General features: G+C 41.4%; 1 protein-coding gene and 1 long non-coding RNA gene across 2 annotated transcripts in view; one reads left to right on the top strand and one right to left on the bottom strand.

The window, feature by feature from the left end:
* Positions 1 to 17,678, bottom strand: part of PPM1L (protein phosphatase, Mg2+/Mn2+ dependent 1L) — a 324,870-nt gene extending 307,192 nt beyond the window's left edge. Inside the window, exon 1 of the mRNA XM_040247974.1 lies at positions 16,388 to 17,678. Within this exon, the coding sequence (XP_040103908.1) occupies positions 16,388 to 16,786 (399 nt within the window). The 5' untranslated portion in view covers positions 16,787 to 17,678. The remainder of the gene's footprint in view (positions 1 to 16,387) is intronic.
* A 38-nt stretch (positions 17,679 to 17,716) lies between these two features.
* Positions 17,717 to 19,340, top strand: LOC120868975. Its single transcript, XR_005722367.1, has 2 exons — positions 17,717 to 18,129; positions 18,323 to 19,340. It is a non-coding gene; the product is annotated as an uncharacterized LOC120868975 (long non-coding RNA).
* The last annotated feature ends 437 nt before the right edge of the window (positions 19,341 to 19,777 follow it).

Below are 19,777 nucleotides of genomic sequence, written 5' to 3'. Positions count from 1 at the left end.
ATTTAATTATTGATGAATACAACAACACAGAAGAATTTCAATAATTATGCTAGGGTGGGGTGAGGGAAAGCAGCCAGGAAAAAAGGACATACATATTGTATATTTCCATTTACATAAATTACATTTACAAAGTACAAACTAACTCTATCGTGACAGAAAGCATATCCAGTGATAAAGGGATGGATTGGAGAAGAACATTAGAATAAAGGTATTACAAAGGGTCATGAAGAAACTTTTGAGGGTGATGGATATGTTCATTATCTCATGGTGGTGTATACGTTCATTATCTCGATGGTATTAATGGTTTCACAAGTATATATCAGTTCAGTTCAGTTCAGTTGCTCAGTCATGTCTAACTCTTTGTGACCCCATGAATCGCAGGACGCCAGGCCTCCCTGTCCATCACCAACTCCCAGAGCCTACCCAAACCCATGTCCATCGAGTCGGTGATGCCATCCAACCATCTCATCCTCTGTCGTCCCCTTCTCCTCCTGCCCCCAATCTTTCCCAGCATCCAGGTCTTTTCAAATGAGTCAGCTCTTCGCATCAGGTGGCCAAAGTATTGGAGTTTCAGCTTCAACATCAGTCCTTCCAATGAACACCCAGGACTGATCTCCTTTAGGATGGACTGGCTAGATCTCCTTATAGTCCAAGAGACTCTCAAGAGTCTTCTCCAACACCACAGTTCAAGAGCATCAATTCTTTGGTGCTCAGCTTTCTTTATAGTCCAACTCTCACATCCATACATGACTACTGGAAAAACCATAGCCTTGACTAGATGACCTTTGTTGGCAAAGTAATATCTCTGCTTTTGAATATGCTATCTACGTTGGTCATAACTTTCCTTCCAAGGAGTAAGCATCTTTTAATTTCATGGCTGCAATCACCATCTGCAGTGATTTTGGAGCCCAAAAAATAAAGTCAGCCACTGTTTCCACTGTTTCCCCATCTACTTCCCAGGAAGTGATGGGACCAGATGCCATGATCTTCGTTTTCTGAATGTTGAGCTTTAAGCCAACTTTTTCACTCTCCTTTTTCACTTTCATCAAGAGGCTCTTTAGTTCCTCTTCACTTTCTGCCATAAGGGTGGTGTCATCTGCATATCTGAGGTTATTGATATTTCTCCCGGCAACCCTGATTCCAGCTTGTGCTTCCTCCAGCCCAGCATTTCTCATGATGTACTCTACATAGAAGTTAAATAAGCAGGGTGACAATATACAGCCTTGATGTACTCCTCGTCCAATTTGGAACCAGTCTGTTGTTCCATGTCTGGTTCTAACTGTTGCTGCCTGACCTGCATACAGGTTTCTCAAGAGGCAGATCAAGTGGTCTGGTGTTCCCATCTTTTTCAGAATTTTCCACAGTTTATTGTGATCCCACACAGTCTAAAACTAATCAAATTGTATATATTAAACATATGCAGTTTATTGTATGTCAATCATACGTAAAGCTGTTTTTAAAGAGAACTGTTGGGATGATTGGCAAAACTGGAATACGGACTGTGTATCAGATAATAATATCATATCAATGTTAAATTTTCTTTAATGAAGAAAGTCAATATCCTAACCTCCTTTAACAGACAGTCACCATGAAGGCTAGAGCTGAGACTTCTCTCAGGTAAAGTGAAAATATCAGTTGGGCACTCCCACTGTTATCCTACTTTTGAGAGACAGAAAAAATTAATAGCTCTTTCCATCAAATTTAGGTGATATTGCCAAAATACATGCCTGCCTGTGCTATTTCATGTCCAAACTACTTACATTACATAAGTCTTTGGGAATAAAAAGTTTCCATCACTGTGTGACTCCGTGAACCACAGCATGGTCTTTGACTCTAACAGGAAAGGGTAGAGAGCTTCTTTGGCCCCCGTTAGAATCCCAGCTCTTTACCCATGTCATTTCTTCAGCGGCAGCCACTTGGATCTCACAGCTATTTAAAATACAAACTCCCTTTCCAAGAATTCCTTGCTGCTCAAAAAGTCTCATTCTTAGACAAACCCAGGACCAGACATTTATCAAATGAGTTTAGACTTGAAGTACCATATCAGATTGGGATTTCCCAGGTAGCGCAGTGCTAAGAATCCACCTGCCGAGGCAGGAGCCACAGGAGACACCAGTTCAAACCCTGGGTCAGGAAGACCTCCTTGGAGGAGGGCATGGCAACCCACTCCAGTATTCTTGCCTGGAAAAGATTCCATGGACAGAGAATCCTGGCAGACTACGGTCCATAGGGTCTCAAAGAGTCAAGCTGAACACAGCACAGCACAACCATATCAGATGCTCAGGAGAGGCACCAAGAAAGTAGGAAAGGTCAGAATTCCTGACTGGTCTCTTCTGAAATTGCTGGAGAATAAAATCCCCCAAGGTCTCAAGCCATAGAGAAAAAAGAAATAGCAAGTATAAACTACTTCTATGTGTTAATGAATACAAATTACCATGCTGGGTACCCATCTCTGTATTTCCATCTGGTGTCAAAGATACGGCTGGCACTTAGATTAAAAATAAAGTATTCAATATGGCATTATAATTATCCTTCTAAAACCGACTTTCAAAATAATCAAGATAAATTCAACCTGACTCCAAAAAAAACAGATGTTTATTCTGCTTTGTATTTTTAAAACTTTAAGAAACTAAATTTTCTCAAAGTGATCACATAGAAATATATAACACACTCTCTCTCTAAAGGAAATAAATTCCTGTTGTCACTTGAAAATCTCAAAACGTTCTTCAATTTCTTATCCTATTATCTTACAGAAGGTACAGTGAAATGATACTATTTACAAATCTACACAAATTCAAGATACTTTTATATCACTTAAAACACCTTAAACTATATTTTATATGCACATCCTATACTTTATGCTTAGTTGCTTCAGTCATATCCAACTCTGCAATTCCATAGACTGCAGCCCACCAGGCTCCTCTGTCCATGGGATTTCCCAGGCAAGAATACTGGAATGGGCTGCCATTTCCTTCTCCATCCCATACTTTATACTATACATGATTTGGGCCTTCCCGGTGCCTCAGAGGGTAAAGAATCAGCCTGCAATGTGGGAGACCTGGGTACAATCCCTGCATCGGGAATTACCCTGGAGAAGAGAATGGCAACCCACTCCAGTATTCTTGCCTGGAGAATCCTATGGACAAAGAAGCCTGGTGGGCAATGGTCCATGGTGTCACAACTAACCACAGCACAGCACATACATGACTTGGGGATATTATATATTTATACCTAGATACTGCTCTACAGAATAAGAAGTACAACATCAGAGACACCATTCTCTATAGTTAACTTATAGACACCATTCTCTGTGTCTCTATAGACACCAATCTCTCTATCGTTCCAAAGACATTTTGGCTATACATGATCTTATATTTTTAAACCAACTTAGGACCCAACTCCCTCCATATGGGACTCTTCCACAATCAGCTGCAGTTTTCTTACAAGGCATGTCATAGAAATTAGAGCAAGAATTTTCTTGAAATCTCAAAGCGGGGACAAAAGAATTACCTTCACCAAAACTGGCAGAGGTACCAGGGTAAGATGGCTCCAGCACTTGCCCACCTGCTCCAGCACTCGCCCATTCCTCTGGAACCATGGTTTCCTTCCAGGCAAAACCATCCTAAAGCCAATTTGAAAATAAGATAGTTTACCCTTTTCTAAACTCTTCTAACTTTTTCCCTCATGTCAGTGTTACACACTTCATAGCAACCTTCTGCAGTGAGATTGCTAATGTGTAGATAAGAAATGTTCCAGGCCACCTTCTCTGAACCCTCTTCCCAGGTGTGTGGCCCAACCAATAACCCTTCCCACTTGCCTTTCTTCTAGCTAACAAAACTCAGGCCTTGTTCACCTTCCTAGGCTGTCCATGACCTCCAAAGGAGGCTGGGCTCTTCTCCAGAACTGAGGTGAAATATATTTTGGGTCAGAGTTCATCACCATGGTGATAGTTTTCCCATGGCCCATTCCCAGTTGAGCCATGGAAACAATTCTGGCCTAGGAGACGTGAGTGGTAGTTTCTAGATAGGTTTTCCTCAGGCTTTAAGAATGCAGGACAGGTACAGTTTCTTTTTCACGTCTCTGGATGTAGTTATACAAAGACTTGAAGTCACTGAGCTACTGAATCAACCAACCTTGGAAACACCTAGTTCCAGGACATTTGTTACATGAGATAATAAATAAACCTAGAGTTTAAGCTGCTTCCACTTGAGTTCTATGTCACCTACAACCAAAAACTTCCAAATAAAGCACTAGCTAGGTGTGTAGCTTGAATTTACTTCTGCTGCAGCCTAAGTCTCTGACAATGAACATGAAAGACAAAACCAGCCAATCTGTAAAACTGGAAGAGGACATTTCCTTTATTGCCCAACTGGCTCTTTAACAAAGAGGAGGTATTATCGATTATCTGGAAACACCATTCTGTCTTTGGTTGAAATTATCTTGTATCTCCTTTTTCCAAGATGAATACTTCTTCCATAAATTTGATGTACCTGTTTAATACGGGGGAAGGAGATTTCTGATTACCTTAATCTTACTGATTTATGAACTGTAACAACCTAATCCTACATTATCTCCACCGAGGCCAGACTAAAAGAAATACACTTAAACCAACAGGATGTAATTCACATATAAAGATGATTTTCCTGAGAGAGGATTATAGAGACAAAAATTCTCCAGGGACAATGTGAAATCTCCTTGATGAAAGTCTTTAAAAATAGATTATCCATGTAGCTGTGAAGCTTTAGGCACTATATTTGGATTATATGACAATTCACTATCTCTGCCAAGCCTATCTAAAGAGAAAATTTATCTTCTTTCTAAACAGAAATTTAGAAAAACATCTGAGAGTTAAAATAAAAAAGAACTAAAAACTTCCTAATCCCAAATTCTAGGACAGTTATATTTATCATACACATATGCAAATCAGTTCTTACAGCAAATTCAACTCATCATATTAAGGATCAAAAAGGCAAACAGTATGATCGAAATCCTACTATGTCTCAATTTCTATAAAATCCTGACAGTGTCTGTTAAGAGCCTTACTGGCTAGAAAATATCAGTGACTAATTTAACTAAGAGTTAATCTATTTAATTAAAAAGAGAAACAAAACCACTCAGTAGATTAAAAAGAAAACAGTATATATGTATCAGAATAAAACAGTTTCTACTCTCTGGCAATTCTATAATGAAGAGAATAAAAATTTCTTAACATTTTTAGATGTACACTTTACCGCTAATGCTAAATACAGACTGTCCTATAAAAAACACCATTTGAAATATTTAAGATTTATAGCTACAGGGCATTAAATCCCCATTCACATTTATAATGACCAATAACTTTGAAAAGCAAAGGCAAATAAGTGTTTACTTCTCCAGGGAAGTCATAAAGTTTGCTGGCATAATGTGCGGTGAATAACTGGTCTTGGCTTAGCAAACTAAGACATACAGATTATCTGTCACCTGCTCACACAGGAGCAAAACAAGGATGGATGGTATGGTAAAGAATGCGAGTCTCAGAAGACTAGCCTATTTTTATGGTGACTTTTATAGAAATTTTTAAAAGGCACCCTTTCTAGGTGATTACAGGCCCACAGATACCTAGCTTGGGAAACAGACAGTTCCACTGTACACATAGAAGAGGGTGTCTCTCTACCTGGCATCATTATACAGTTTACATCTTACACAATTATGCACAATGGCACCGAACTTACCTTTGGGTGGTCCATCTGCAGTAGCTGACAGGAACTTCCTTGTCTTCTAGGAATGGAGGAAAGTAAGTCTCATTCTTTCCTTAACAGACTCAACTACCAAAGCCCTCCCTCATTCTTAAAAAATTGGAGGCTGCTGAAGTTCCATTAAATTGGCTCCCATTCTCACTAAACAGAGAAAGGGGGGAAAAAATTCCCCAGAGAGACCAAGCAAGTGAGATTTTTATAGATTTATTTTTCAGATGTAAAGTATCATATCTTCACTTTCTAAGCACAGTATTTCATAGTACAGACCTCAACTTTATTGAAAGTATCAACGTTATCAGAATGCATGGTTTCTCTCTATATGAATATTTACTTTAAATGCTTTGTGCTTTTCAAGGGAGGGCCTATAACTATAAAAGAAAGCTATAAGGGGACTACAGAGCCACTCTTATCTTTAAAATAATGTCTTCCTTTGTTTACTTAAACTTTGCCTTTGAAGATTTATATTAAAAACAGATTATATCTATCACAAAGACTGGGCTTGAAACAAGGCCAACTAAGAGAACAAAGTTTTAGGGAGCCTTCTGGGATGGAAACGCAAGACTTAGCACCTACTCAAACTAAACATACCAACTCAGTATTAAAAACAAATTAAAAAATGCTACCTTGCTCTTTAACAATCATTTACATATTAGGAAGTTATTGGTCCTCCAAAAAAAACAAACTGTGCTTCAGTATAAAAGAGTATAAAAGAGAAATTATGCAAATATATACACACACATAAACCTACATACTTATTCTAAATTCAAACCTTTGGTACTTTAGAATAAAATAAAATATAAATCATTATTGTTTGTTGAGAATGCCTACAGAAGCCTTTCATGAGCTAAGAGTCAAAAATGTTAGGGATTCTCTGTAGTGGGACAGAGATTCTGCCAGCAAAGAAGGGGAATAGCTGAGAAAGACTAAGCGTGAGTCACCACCTGCTCTGACTTCTGACCCCTAATTTCTTTAACTTCGAGACTTTCCCAGGTAATTATAAAATCTACCTACCAAGGTACCAGCATAGAGTTTTCAAAAGCAACATGTCACAAGACACAGGGACACAATCTTCAAAGAAACTCCATCCCTTACCAACATGAGAAAACCAGGCAGTGTCCACCTAACAATGCTATCTGAACTTTATTGCCCAAATTTAAGATTTGTAGAGCTTCAACTGGAAACTGACAGCACAGGCTTTGGAGGTAAAAGCTCTAAGTTTGAATTCCAGTTTCAAATCCTAGTTTCACCACTTAGGAGCTGTGGACAGTCCTTGGGCAAATTACTTAACCTCTCAGAGCCTTAATTTCTACTTATGTACGTAGATAACACAGTACCTACCTCAAAAAAGTGTCATGATCATTAAAATTTGATAATATATATAAAGTACTTAGGCTTCCCTAGTGACTCAGATGGTAAAGAATCTGCCTGCAATGCAGGAGACTGCGGTTCAATCCCTGTGTCAGGAAGATCCTCTGGAGAAAGGAATAGCTACCCACTCCAGTATTCTTGCCTCAAAAGTCCCACGGACAGAGGAACCTGGAGGACTACAGGAGAACTCTGAGGTTGCAGAGAATCAGACAGGACTGAGCGACTAACACTTTCACTTTCATAAAGTACTTTAAATACGCCCTGGAATATTATATACATTCAATAACTGTCAACCATTATTATTATTATTATTATTATTATTACCATGAATACTGGTTTCTTCACTTCTTCTCTGATCCAGAAATCCCACTTCTGGAAATCCACCCTGGAGAAATAACCCAAACTACAGTAAAAGCACAACAATACTTATTACAACCATATTTACTGTTTATAATGGTGAAAAGTCAAAGGAATCTAAATGTATACCAATAAGGAAGCAATTAAATAATTCATCAAATATCCAGTAAAATATTACTCTATCACTAAAAACTACATTAGAAATATAACAAAGAATTATGGAGCAAAATAACTGAGTCTATACAAAGTGGAAAAAAAGCCAGGATTTAAAACTATATGTATATCATTATAACAATGTAAAATAATTATTGTAAAAACATGTAAAAAAAGATGAGCAAGTAATACACCAAAATCATAATAGTGGATGTGACAGAATAATGAAATTTGGAGCGATTTTTCTTTCTATACAATCATGTAGTCATACTACTTTTATAATTTTAAAATTATTTTTAAATATGTTTAATTTGCTGATTTACTTTAATATTTATTAAATAGAACTATTAAAATGGAAATAAAAATTAAACCACAAAAATATATTACTGAAGCAGTTCAAAATCAAAATAGAAATTAAGACTAAAACAAATGCTTCAAATATTAACATCCAAATTAAAATATTACTTTTTAAAAATCTCAGTCCCTATTGAATTATGTGCTTACATTTAAACTGGACAGAGCCTAGGAAACATTTTCATCTGAGACTGGCTGATATACATATTTTTAAATTTAAAATAAGTGTCAGTGAAATGAAATCATTAAAGATATATAAAGATATCCTGTTGTTTTTTAGTCTTAGAAAAGCTATACCTCATAACAAAACCTAAATTATTCCTAGTAACAAAGTAAAACAGTAACAAGTGCCTTTCTACTCAGATATTATATACGATGCCTATTTTCACTGTTTTATAATGTGTCCATTTAGATAAGGTATGACAGAAATAATGTTTTACAAATTGGGGTGCTAAACAGTCAACAAACATTTTATGAATCTCAAAAAATGTCTAAAGATAACCGAAAAAAATTTATACGCAAACTCGCACTATTCTCACTATTGCCCAAATTTGCTCTTCTATCAGCTGCCATCTCTCATGTCAATGGTGCCACACTGGGAACGCTGGCAGCAGCCTCGCTACTTCAGAGGGTCTCCAATTCATCTTTCCCCTCTTCAGCAATGACCCACACCCCAGGGTTTCCTTCTCTGCTCTGGCCCAGTCTTCCTCAACTGACACCACCCGCCACACACACACACCCTTTCCATCTTATTTATTCATTGTGGTTTAGTTGCTAAGTCATGTCTGACTCTTTGCAATCCCATGTACTATAACCCACCAGGCTTCTCTGTCCATGGGGATTCTCCAGGCAAGAATACTGTAGTGGGTTGCCATTTCCTTCTCCAATCAATCCTCTATATAGATTAGAGGGATTAGGAAACCGCGGATTTAAAAGCCATTCCTTTGCTCAAAAATATCTATGGTTCTCCATTATCCACAGCACATGACCCAGGCTCCTCAGTGTGGCTTTCAATGTCAGGGCTGACAGCAGCTCCAGCAGCATCTCCAGCTCCTCACCTGTTTAAACCACAAAGTCCAGGCGAAGACTCCTCAACCACGAGCCCCAGCACAGCTGACATTGTGTATCTTGTCATTGTAAGTAATCACAATTTGTGACCAATAATGGCTCAAGTACCAAAACTGATGAACTACTTACTTTTTAAACTAAGCTAGAAATGATTTAGGCTTATTCCTATAATATCTCCTCACTTAACTGCAATAGAAACAGGGATGGAATTTCCGCTAGAACGCTGTAAACTGCCTATAATTCTGGGTTCCCCATGGAAGGATGTTACACATGAAATCTTACCGTCGCATGACTCAGAAAGCTGTTCCAAATCAAGGCTCCTCATAGAGTGGCCTCACTAGAGGCACCTTCCACCTGGAAAGGGAACAAGCAGCCTGCCTCACTTCAAACTGTGGCCAACAACTAAACTTTAAAAGCCACCTTTCTGCTCATAAAAAGCAAGAGGAGGGGGACAGAAGGACTCCAGAGGTAACCAGAGACTAAGAAAAGAGCTTGTTTCAGAATCACTCTACTCCATCGAGATGGAGACAGCTTATGAGCAGGTTGGAGGCCACGAATTTCATTTTCTGGGTTTTCCACTCACAGCGCTGATATGAAGTTTCTTTTTTAAACAAATATACTTAACTTTAAAAAACAGATGATCTAAAAAGCAATATAAAGTCTATCATAAAATAGAAGGTATTTAAATAAAGAAGAAAATGTGTGGGCTTCTAGATCGCAGCAGATGGGGAAAGCCTGCTCTAAACAAATAGAGCCACCTGCCTTTCTTCTACTGTGCCTGCATTTTATGTCTATACCACTTTCACACTTTTTTCTTTCACCTGTAATGTTATCTTTTCATTCCCCCTCCGCCCAATCTCTGTCTACTAAAATGGGAAGATACAGTCAACTGTCAGTTCCTTTACAAAATTTTCCAGGACTCCCCAAGCTCCCTTAGTCAGGCCAACACTCTCTTGCAGGTAGTCCAATAGCCTCTTGTAGTTCTGCTGTTTCTTTAAAAACCGCATCTCTTCAAGTAGATGGAATGCTCCCTGAGGGCAGAGAATGCACTGATTACAGAATCACAGAGAACAGAACTCTTGTCTGCCACAAGCCACAGGCTATACAGAAAATGCATGTTTAATTAAACTGAATTTCTAAACAATCTGTTCAGAAGATGCAACAAAGTCAGCAGTCAGGATCCTACATTCACGTACAAACAGCCACTGAGCACAGGACAGAGGTGGATTATTAAAGGGAAAGTGCCTCCCTCTTTGGGGGCAGAAAGGTTAATGTGTCATTGAAAGCCAAAACAATCTGAATTTTCTCTTAAACCATAAGTCATTTGCCCACACTAAATCTACAGGCTTCTAGTATGTCAATAATGTGGGAGTCCAACATTTACTAACAGCAGCAGTAATGTCTGAAAAGCAGATCATTCATTGTGCCACTTATAATTTATTTATTTGGAACTACTATGTCTTATTTCAGAAATATCTAATGAAACACATAAACACATATACCACAAGATAAACTAACTGGCATATCTAAAAGGAGAAAGAGAAAAATGGGACAAAAGAAAAGTAAACATAGGAAATATAAAGTTTCCTGGGAGTAAGCCTCAGTTGATGTACCAAATTAATAAAATTCTCCACTCTTGCTAGAGGTAGGTCAGGGGTTTGGCTCTAACACTTCTGGCAGCCAACAAACACAAGATAAGCCAATCATGATTCAGCATCCTTATGATAAAAACAAAAGGCTCTCAGTGAACTCTCCCCCCCCTTGGTCCTTATCAAGAGAAAACCATCTAATGTAACAAAGTCCTCAATGACATCCTGCAGCTGATCTGTCCAAGCATTTTGGAAGACCATCCTTCATACTAATCCTCACAGGCAAATGCCAGCACACGCATCAGTAAATACAAAATGACAGGGAAGAAGGTGATCAGGGCAACCAAGGTACACTGCTCCCTGCAGGTCTAGATCTATCAGAAACAGATTTTATTCTATCCAGACTAAACCTAAAATCCAGAGGTTTCAGGCATCCAATTCTCTTTGAAATTATAAACAACACTTGATGGTCATGTACATTTTTCTGGGGGATATGTCTATAGTTTCATAATATCTTCAAAGAGAAGCATGACTTAAGAAAAGTTAAGAACCACTGATCTAAAGAACCAGACTGTATATATTCTTCAGGCAACCCTTCATAAGCAGTTTTTCTTCTGAGCTTCTAAGAAGTGCTAAGCCCCAAGACTATAGCTTCTGACAAGCATCTGAAGTATAGCTTCTCTCTGAAGTCATGTGTGGAACTCTAAGCTTAAACCACTGGCCAAATTGTGTGTTAACTGTATGATACAATGATACATGACTTTGAATACAGTAATGCCCATAAGCATACAGAGTACATAACAATTGTTTTTCTACATAGTTTCAGCCATGGACATTGAAAAAAGTGCCTCAAAGGATCAGTGGTATTTCTTCTAGTTAATATAAAAAGTTTAAAAACAAAAAACACCTTTTGCCTGTGAATAAAAATTACAGATAAGTGCCAAAAACAATTTTCCTAGATAAACAGTATTTTATAATCTTAAAATAACCTTTCCACATTAGTTGATACAATCTACACTTTTTTTTTTTCCTTTTTGTTGCTTTAATTTGCATTATACAGCAAACCGTCATTGCCTTGATTTTAGACACACACACAGAGTCAACCATCTACCCATAGTATGGTGGTCAGAATGTCTCAAGGGCCCAAGGGCATCAAGTGAGGAAGCCGACCCATAGAAACTCTCAGAAAAAAAAAAAAAAGGCTCATTAAGATAGCATCCATCTAGGAGCCACAGCCATTCTGGGTCTGTGTGTGTGAAGTCGCTCAGTCGTGTCCAACTCTTTGCGACCCCATGGACTGTAGCCTACCAGGCTCCTACCTCCATGGGATTCTCCAAGCAAGAGTACTGGAGTGGGTTGCCATTTCCTTCTCCAGGGGATCTTCCCAACCCAGGGATCAAACCCAGGTCGCCAGCATTCCAGGCAGATGCTTCAACCTCTAAGCCACCAGGGAATCTCCATTCTGGGTCTGGTCCTCAGCATAACAAGACCAGAAACATAGCTTTGTCAAAAATAAATAGTGAATAGACTCAAGAGAACTAACTCATGTTAACTTAACTCATAAGAGGCTAAAGTACAAATCAAAATACCAATTTACCAATTAATCATAAAAATATTCCTTTTTACTCATCAGAAAATTTTCACCTGAAGTCAGGATGCTTCTTCCCCAATGCTAGGATACCTGAAATTCTAAATAAATAATTGGTTCACCAAAAGTTAGAACAAGCAGCGCTAGAGAGTTTGGTAGATACCTAATCTATATCCAATATACAACTTTCTAGTGATCAAAGTTGTGGCTTTCATGGGTAGAGTCTCTCTTTTCTTCTGTTGAATACTGTGGCCCCAAGACTGCGGACTTCTTTGTCTCTAAGCTTTCTTCTTCCACATCCTTCTAGCCATCAAGTATTTTTCTAGATAGGCTATTAAACAACTGACGAAGGTGAACCTCACATGCATTATTATCCATATTTTTCAGACTAAAACTTCCCAAATAAAGTTGCTTAAGCAAACTTGCCCGAGGTCACAGACAGTTTAAAACAAAGTGCGGACTGAAAACCTATACATTTAACCTTGCAGTAAAAGAAGCTTCAAGGTGTCTTTCCCAGGGCCTTTGACCTCCCAATTTGACTAAAATGACAATGTTCCGATAAGACCCTAACTAACCTCAAGCACGCCATAACTATAATTCCTGGTATACAGGTCTATCTCTCACCAAATCGAAACTCTTTGAGGAAAGGAATTGTATCTCATTCATCATTGTATCCCTAATGTGATATCTATTTACCTAGGTAAATATGCAAATAAATCTATCCACTGGTTTAATATAAAGATTATCAAACTAAAGGCCTTGAATAAGCCATGCAGTCTTAGGAAAGTCACAGCTTCTCCTGCCATCAGTAAACATACCATCTAAAAAACAGAATGAAATAGATATACAAGGTGGCTGAGCTTCTTTCTATATCTAGAAGCACTACCATTGAAGATGGGTCCTGATTTTTAGTAGCCTATTTTATTAGTCTGAATTATTATAAATAAATTAAATTCCTCATTTATCTTCCATACTACACTACAGACAACACATAGTTATATACAGAGTTCAGAAAAAGCTTCCTCTTTTCTGAAAGGTGATAACTATCAACCATACCAAAATCAAACAGTGGCACCCTCCTCTGGTGAATATTAAAGGAGTTAAACCACACAAAAGACAAGATTTAGATGGTGGGATTTTCTTTGAATAAAAGAAGAAGCAAGAGAGAAGCTACCTAATATTATTTGCCATCACATTCCCAATAGCAATTAAATAGCTCCTTTTTATAAATTTATTTTGTCCTAAAACAAAGCCAAAATGAATGAACTGGCTACAGTCTGTACAATGTCATACAGAGAACAATTATTCTATTTTTCAATGTACTGATAATACTTACTATTTTGCAAACAGCAAACTTTTTAATGGAAGGCACAATGAAACTCATTTCATAGTCTGGCTAACGATGATCTCCTTTATTACTTAAAAATTTAATGAAAAGCCTTATACAGGTAAAATACTTCCAATTAAATAGAAGCATTTATTATGGCCCTTTTCTGACTGATACATCTACCAGAAGATAATACTGAATTTTTCAGCCTGAAATCTGTTGGAGTCTTCAACATTTAAGTTTTAGAATATCAACTTGGAAGAAAAGTTTTAAACACCCCATTCATTTACATGTTCAAAACATAACAATCTAGCACACCCAGACAAGCACAGCCCAGAGTTTCACAACATTAATACTACATCTAGACCTTTAAATTAATAAAACTGTACTTTCTAAGACAAGAATCAGACCTGCCAACAATTTTAATGTAAAAGTATGTAATAAACATAATCTTTATTAAATGATTTATAAGAATCGAGGCACAGTGGAAACCTACATTACCTACATTAGATAGCCAATGGGAATTTGCTGTATGACTCAGGGAACTCCAAACAGGGCTCTGTAACTACCTAGAGGGGTGGGATGGGAAGGTAGGTGGAAGGAGGCTCAAGAAGGAGGTGACATATGTATACCTATGGCTGATTCATGTTGATGTTTGGCAGAAACCAACACAATTCTGTAAAGCAATTATCCTTCAATTAAAACAAATAAATGTAAAATATTTTTTAAAGACATAAAATGAAAATATAGACATTCTGACTCAAACCAGGAAACATATCAGTCATTATATTGGCAACCTCCTTCAGATATGTTTTTACCCAAGTACACAGTGGCCCTTCCCTCAATTAACTTCACATCTTGGCCCTTCCCTCAGTTAACTTCACACCTTTTACCTACTTAAAGGAAAAGAACCCCAAACTATATAAGAGGCTACAAAATTACAATCTGTGAGAAAACTTCATTTTGAAACACAGAACACAGAAAGGGCTGCTGCTGCTGCTGCTGCTGCTAAGTCGCTTCAGTCGTGTCCGATTCTGTGCGACCTCACAGACGGCAGCCCACCAGGCTCCCCCATCCCTGGGATTCTCCAGGCAAAAATACTGGAGTGGGTTGCCATTTCCTTCTCCAATGGATGAAAGTGAAAAGTGAGAGTGAAGTCGCTCCGTGGTGTCTGACTCTTAGCGACCCCATGGACTGCAGCCTACCAGGCTCCTCCGTCCATGGGATTTTCCAGACAAGAGTACAGGAGTGGGGTGCCATTGCCTTCTCCGACAGAAAGGGCTAGGGTGGATGAAAAATCGCAATTTATTTCAGCTCTACCAAATAAATTTTCCAACTATTAGTAAGTTCTCATTCCTGGCAAAGTTGGTTCTACCAGGCAGGTCGATGCAGTATGTTGTAAAGATTAGCAGAGTGTTGGCTGAAGTGACTTGGTACCAAGAGACAACCAATTGAGAGCTCTCTCAGTGTTCACCAAAACCAAGGTGAGGTGAAGTCGCTCAGTCGTGTCCGACTCTTTGCGACCCCATGGACAGTAGCCTGCACCAGGCTCCTCCATCCGTGGAATTTTCTAGGCAAGAGTACTGGAGTGGGTTGCCATTTCCTTCTCCAGGGAATCTTTCCGACCCAGGGATTGAACCCAGGTCTCCTGCACTGTAGACAGAAGCTTTACCATCTGAGCCACCAGGAAGAACAAGCTTAAAAGAGAATTCCTGCTACAGCCCACCCAGAGACCATAAGCTCCAAGACGAAAATGAGGGGAGGGTTGGATGGGAGTATGGGGTGGAAGGGAGTGATGAAGAAGGGGTAGCAAAAGTGGGGGGAGAGCTGGGGATATAAGTAAGAAAGTACGCTTAAAAAAAAAAAGTGTGCAGCAATGAAACTCCATTCCAAACTGCCAGATTTAGAGATGGGGTGGCTGAACCACGTTTACCACTCACTTCGCCTGGGCCGCTGCCCAAGGACCAATGCCAATTCTCGCTCCGACCTCCAGGAAATCTGAGCCCGGGCAAGCAATCAAGATGCCGCAGAAATGCTGGAGTGGGACCTGAACCTCTAACGTCATCTCTTGCTCCCGCATGAACCTCCGAATAAAAGAATTTAGAAGCAGGGAGACGTCTCCGTCCCACGCCGGCTAGGGGAATTTCGCAGAGGTGAAATCTGGGCATCGCTACCTCTGCGGGCTTTGACACCTCTTCTAAGGCCAGAGGGACCTCGGTCCAGCGCCTCGATCCAGCTAAAAGCGGCCGGCAAGCTAAGCGCTGCTGTCAAGTGGCCGGATTGCACATGCAAAGTTAATGGAATTGGGAAGGAGCCCAGCGCTGTCCCCTCGGGTTTCTCCTCTGGAAGAAGGAGATAGAAAGGAATCACAGCTTCCTCCGTCCTCACTAAGCACTCACTGACTCGTATCTGCAGATGTTATCTTTTTCCTAACGAAAATCAAAGATACTTTATTCCTTCTTTGTGCCTAGTTCGGGTTCCAACCCAACATAACAGGGGCGCTGAGGCCCTGGACCAAAGTTGACAGTAGAAACCATTAACTCTCCCAGGAAAACTAGCACAGTCATTTGCTGCGTTCTGGCCTTGAAAAACTTCATAAATTATGAGGCACGAAATAGGTTATAGCTGACCCTCCCTCCACCGCATAGGACCCTCTGTACAAGCGGTCTGGATCCGGAAGTGTTTTTGACAACTTGGTCACATTTGGAACTAGTGGCTCTGTCCAACCCACCACCAGGTAGGTCATCACCACGCCCCTCGCACCCAGTCCTACCGGCTGCGCACACAACGTCCTGTAGTTCACACACACACACACACACACTCAAACAAAGTCTCAGAGAATTCCTACCTCGCCCCCGTGCCCGTCGAAGATCCCGAAGATAGAGGGGTGCGTCTTGTTGGCTAGGTCCGTAAGAACTTCGAAACGGTCCTCCATGTGGTCTCTCCGACCCTGGATGGAATATACCGCCACATTGTGGCTCTTGAACTCCCAGGTCTTGGAGAACTCAGCCTCCAGCACGTCGAGCCCCCCTAGTCGATCGTTCTGCATGATCTCGGCCACCTTGCCCTTCACCATCTTCACGGCGTCCCGGCTGGATTTGACAATGGTCTTCACCTCGTCCGTGTGGAAGAAGTAACTCCACAGCGCCAGACTGATGCACAGCAGGAAGAGCGTCTCGGGTCTCAGCAAGAAGTAGCGCATGATGCGACCCAGGAGAGATAGCAAAGTCATTGTATCCTCTATCATTTATTATCGCTAGAGCCCCAACCACCAGCAGCGACGCGCGCCCCGAAGGCTGGCTGGGTCCCGGAGCACTGCGGGGACAGCCCGCGGGGAGGGAGGCGGAGCAGCAGCCGAGGGTAGGCGGTGGGGATGAGGCTCACGGAGCCGGGCGGGAGGCGAACGATCGGGCAGCTCCGAGCCGGTCCGGCGAACAGAGGCAGTTTCCCTTTTGTCTCCCGGCCTCGGCGGCCCGGAGGCTAGCGCCCTGCGTACCGGCGCCGGTGCCCGCCGCCTGCTACCCCTCCCTACGCCCCTTTGTGAGACGGCGGCTGCGGCGGCCGAGACGCCAGCGGTGGCAGAGCAGTCCCGGGTGCCGGGGCTGGACGAAAGAAATCAAGTTTAAGTTGAACCGGGCGGGTCTGCGGCGGTGGGCTGGAGAGTTTCTGGGCGCCGGCGCCCGCGCGGCCCCTCGGCTGGGGTCCCTCGCCGCTCCCGGGAGCGATCTGCAGGTGAGGAAGCGCGAGGCACGAGAGCCCCGCGGGCGAGGGATGCACGTCCCCTTGGTCACCGCCGCAGGGGAGCGCAGAAAGGGCCAATCGCTCCGAGTCCTTCAGACACGCCAGGGGGGGCCTCAGAGAATAAAACTTTTGCTGGAGCCTGGGCAGAGGCGGGGGTACCTGGAGCCGGGGACGCAGCAAGAACGGCGCGGAGCCGCAGGCGGCCGGCCGGGCTCTGCCTGCTTTTCCCCAGCACCTCCCAGCTCGGATCGGCACGGCTCGCGCGCTCCCTCCTCGCGCCGCCGCTCGCGCTCGCCCCGCCCCGCGCGCGCTCGCCCCGCCCCGCCTCGCTCCTCCCCCTGAGCCGGGACTAGAGGCCTGGAGGTGCTGGCGCCGAGCTGTCAAAGGCCGAGGCCGCTCAGCCGCGGCTGGGGCGCTTGCAGCTGCCGGAGGTCCGGACGAACCGAAGGGGAGGGAAGGGGTGCGTCTGCAGCGGAGCTCGAGTGGATGGTCTTGTGTGCCTCCTGTGCGAGCTCTCAGGACAACATAAAACTGATCCTGGTGGTCTGATCGGTGGTTTTCTGGGAGCCACGGCTACCGGCTGGAAAGCAGAGGGTCGCACTTGAGCGTCCCCCCCTGCGGCTGGAGGCATGGTAGTGCGGTCCCCGCCTTGCCAGGCATAAGGCAAGCGAGAAGGGACGCACTTCTTGCTCGCAAAGCAAGGCAGAGCGTCTCCGACCCTTGGTTTTCTGTGACAGAGGCCTACCAGGATCTCCCGAGAGTCTGAGAGAGATCGTCGGACCTAAAAGGCTTCTCTCGACGAGAAAAGATAGAAAACAGCAAGATATGAGGACTCAGAGCCACGTGGGAGTGCGTTCTGATAATAACCCGGGGAGAGTTGAGGATGGGCTGGCCCCTCTGCGAGCCGCAGCCCCTGGAGTGGGGACTTAGCCACGAAGACCTTTCCGGAGTCGCAACCCTTCCACAAAGAGACATAGAGTCAGCTAGAACACGGAAAGAAGGAAGCCTTAAAAGAAAATATTGTGTTGCTACCCCTGTCCAGGAAGACGAGTGCTGATCTGCAGCTTCCAGTCCGCTCGAGAATAGAAGCTGTCTGATTCCCAACCCAGCCCAGAGGCTGTCTCCGCAAGCACTCCTGACTTAGAGTGATCCCGACTACGTTTTAAAAAAAATAAAAGGGGGAAAATACAACAAAATGTTAACGATGATTAACTACAGTAGTAAATTGTATGTGGTTTTCTTTTTCTGATTTGAACTTGTGTCTGCTTTCTACAACTTTTCCAACGATTTTACAAATGGCATAGATTGCCATCTTAACCAGAAAAAAAAGGAAACTTTGACATTTCAATGATATATACAACATGATCTCAATTATATACATATGCATAGAAAAGGAAGGAAATGAGAAGAATTGTTACCATTGTTCTATTTTTGACAGCTCAGATTTGGTCTTCTGTTCTAATTTGCACTTTATGGTATTTTCCACATGATAAATAGAGAAAATAAGTAGTTTAGAAATGAATGAGATCATTCTGTTCAAAAGTCATAAATCATAAAATTCGAAAATGAGGTAATGAATTCAAAAGCCTTCAGGAACTATAAAGGAAAGGTAATACATTAGTGTTATAATGAAGATAAGTTTATAATATTTCTTGCTGTAAATTAACAAATGGATTTAGGGTGCATTATCAGTCTCCCTGTACACGAATCTATTTCTCTGTGGCAAAGGCAACTTGCAGGTAAGTTGATCAAGACTTCAAAACTACAAGTCAAAACAGGTACCAGGGGAAAAAATTCCAAACCTAGGGGTCCATCCAACCTGTCTGTAACATTACTACATTAATGACAGCAGCAGACATTCATAAGAGACATACCTAAACAAAGAAGAGAAAGGACTGTACTGGTCTCTCTGGAGGTTAAATAACAAAAGGCGGATTTGACTTGATTACAAATGTAGATATCCTGCAGGTTCTGTGGAGGTTTTTTATGACATTTACATCTAAGTAGTTCATGTATGCATTCATTTGTGTGTAAATCAATAAAAGGATTTTTCAAGTGGACCCTAAGGGCATTTTCTCATTTCTATTAAGAAATTAATCTAGTTTACAGAGTGATTTTTTAAATGCCCTAAGTAAGCTTTTTGTTAATTTTCTGTGAATTTTTTTAATCTTTATAAAGCCATTGTTTATTGTATGACAGATCTGAGAAACTTTAGGAAATTATTATTTGAAATTTATGTCTTTAAAATTTTTATTGGTATATAGCTGATAAGTTGTGTTAGTTTCAGGTGTACAACAAATTTAATCAGTTATACATATACATCTATCCACTCTTTTTAAGATTCTTCTCTCATACAGGTTGTTACAGAGTATTGAGTAGAGTTCCCTGTGCTATACAGTGGGTCTTTTTTAGTTATCTATTTTATATATAGTGGTTGGGAAGATCCCCTGGTGGAAGGCATGGTGTCCCCCTCCAGTATTCTAGCCTGAAGATCCCC

The sequence above is a fragment of the Oryx dammah genome, unplaced genomic scaffold, assembly GCF_014754425.2.
Source record: "Oryx dammah isolate SB20612 unplaced genomic scaffold, SCBI_Odam_1.1 HiC_scaffold_2, whole genome shotgun sequence".
Classification (NCBI taxonomy): domain Eukaryota; kingdom Metazoa; phylum Chordata; class Mammalia; order Artiodactyla; family Bovidae; genus Oryx; species Oryx dammah.
Note: the sequence above shows the minus strand (reverse complement) of the source record. Positions and strands in the feature narration are given on the sequence as shown.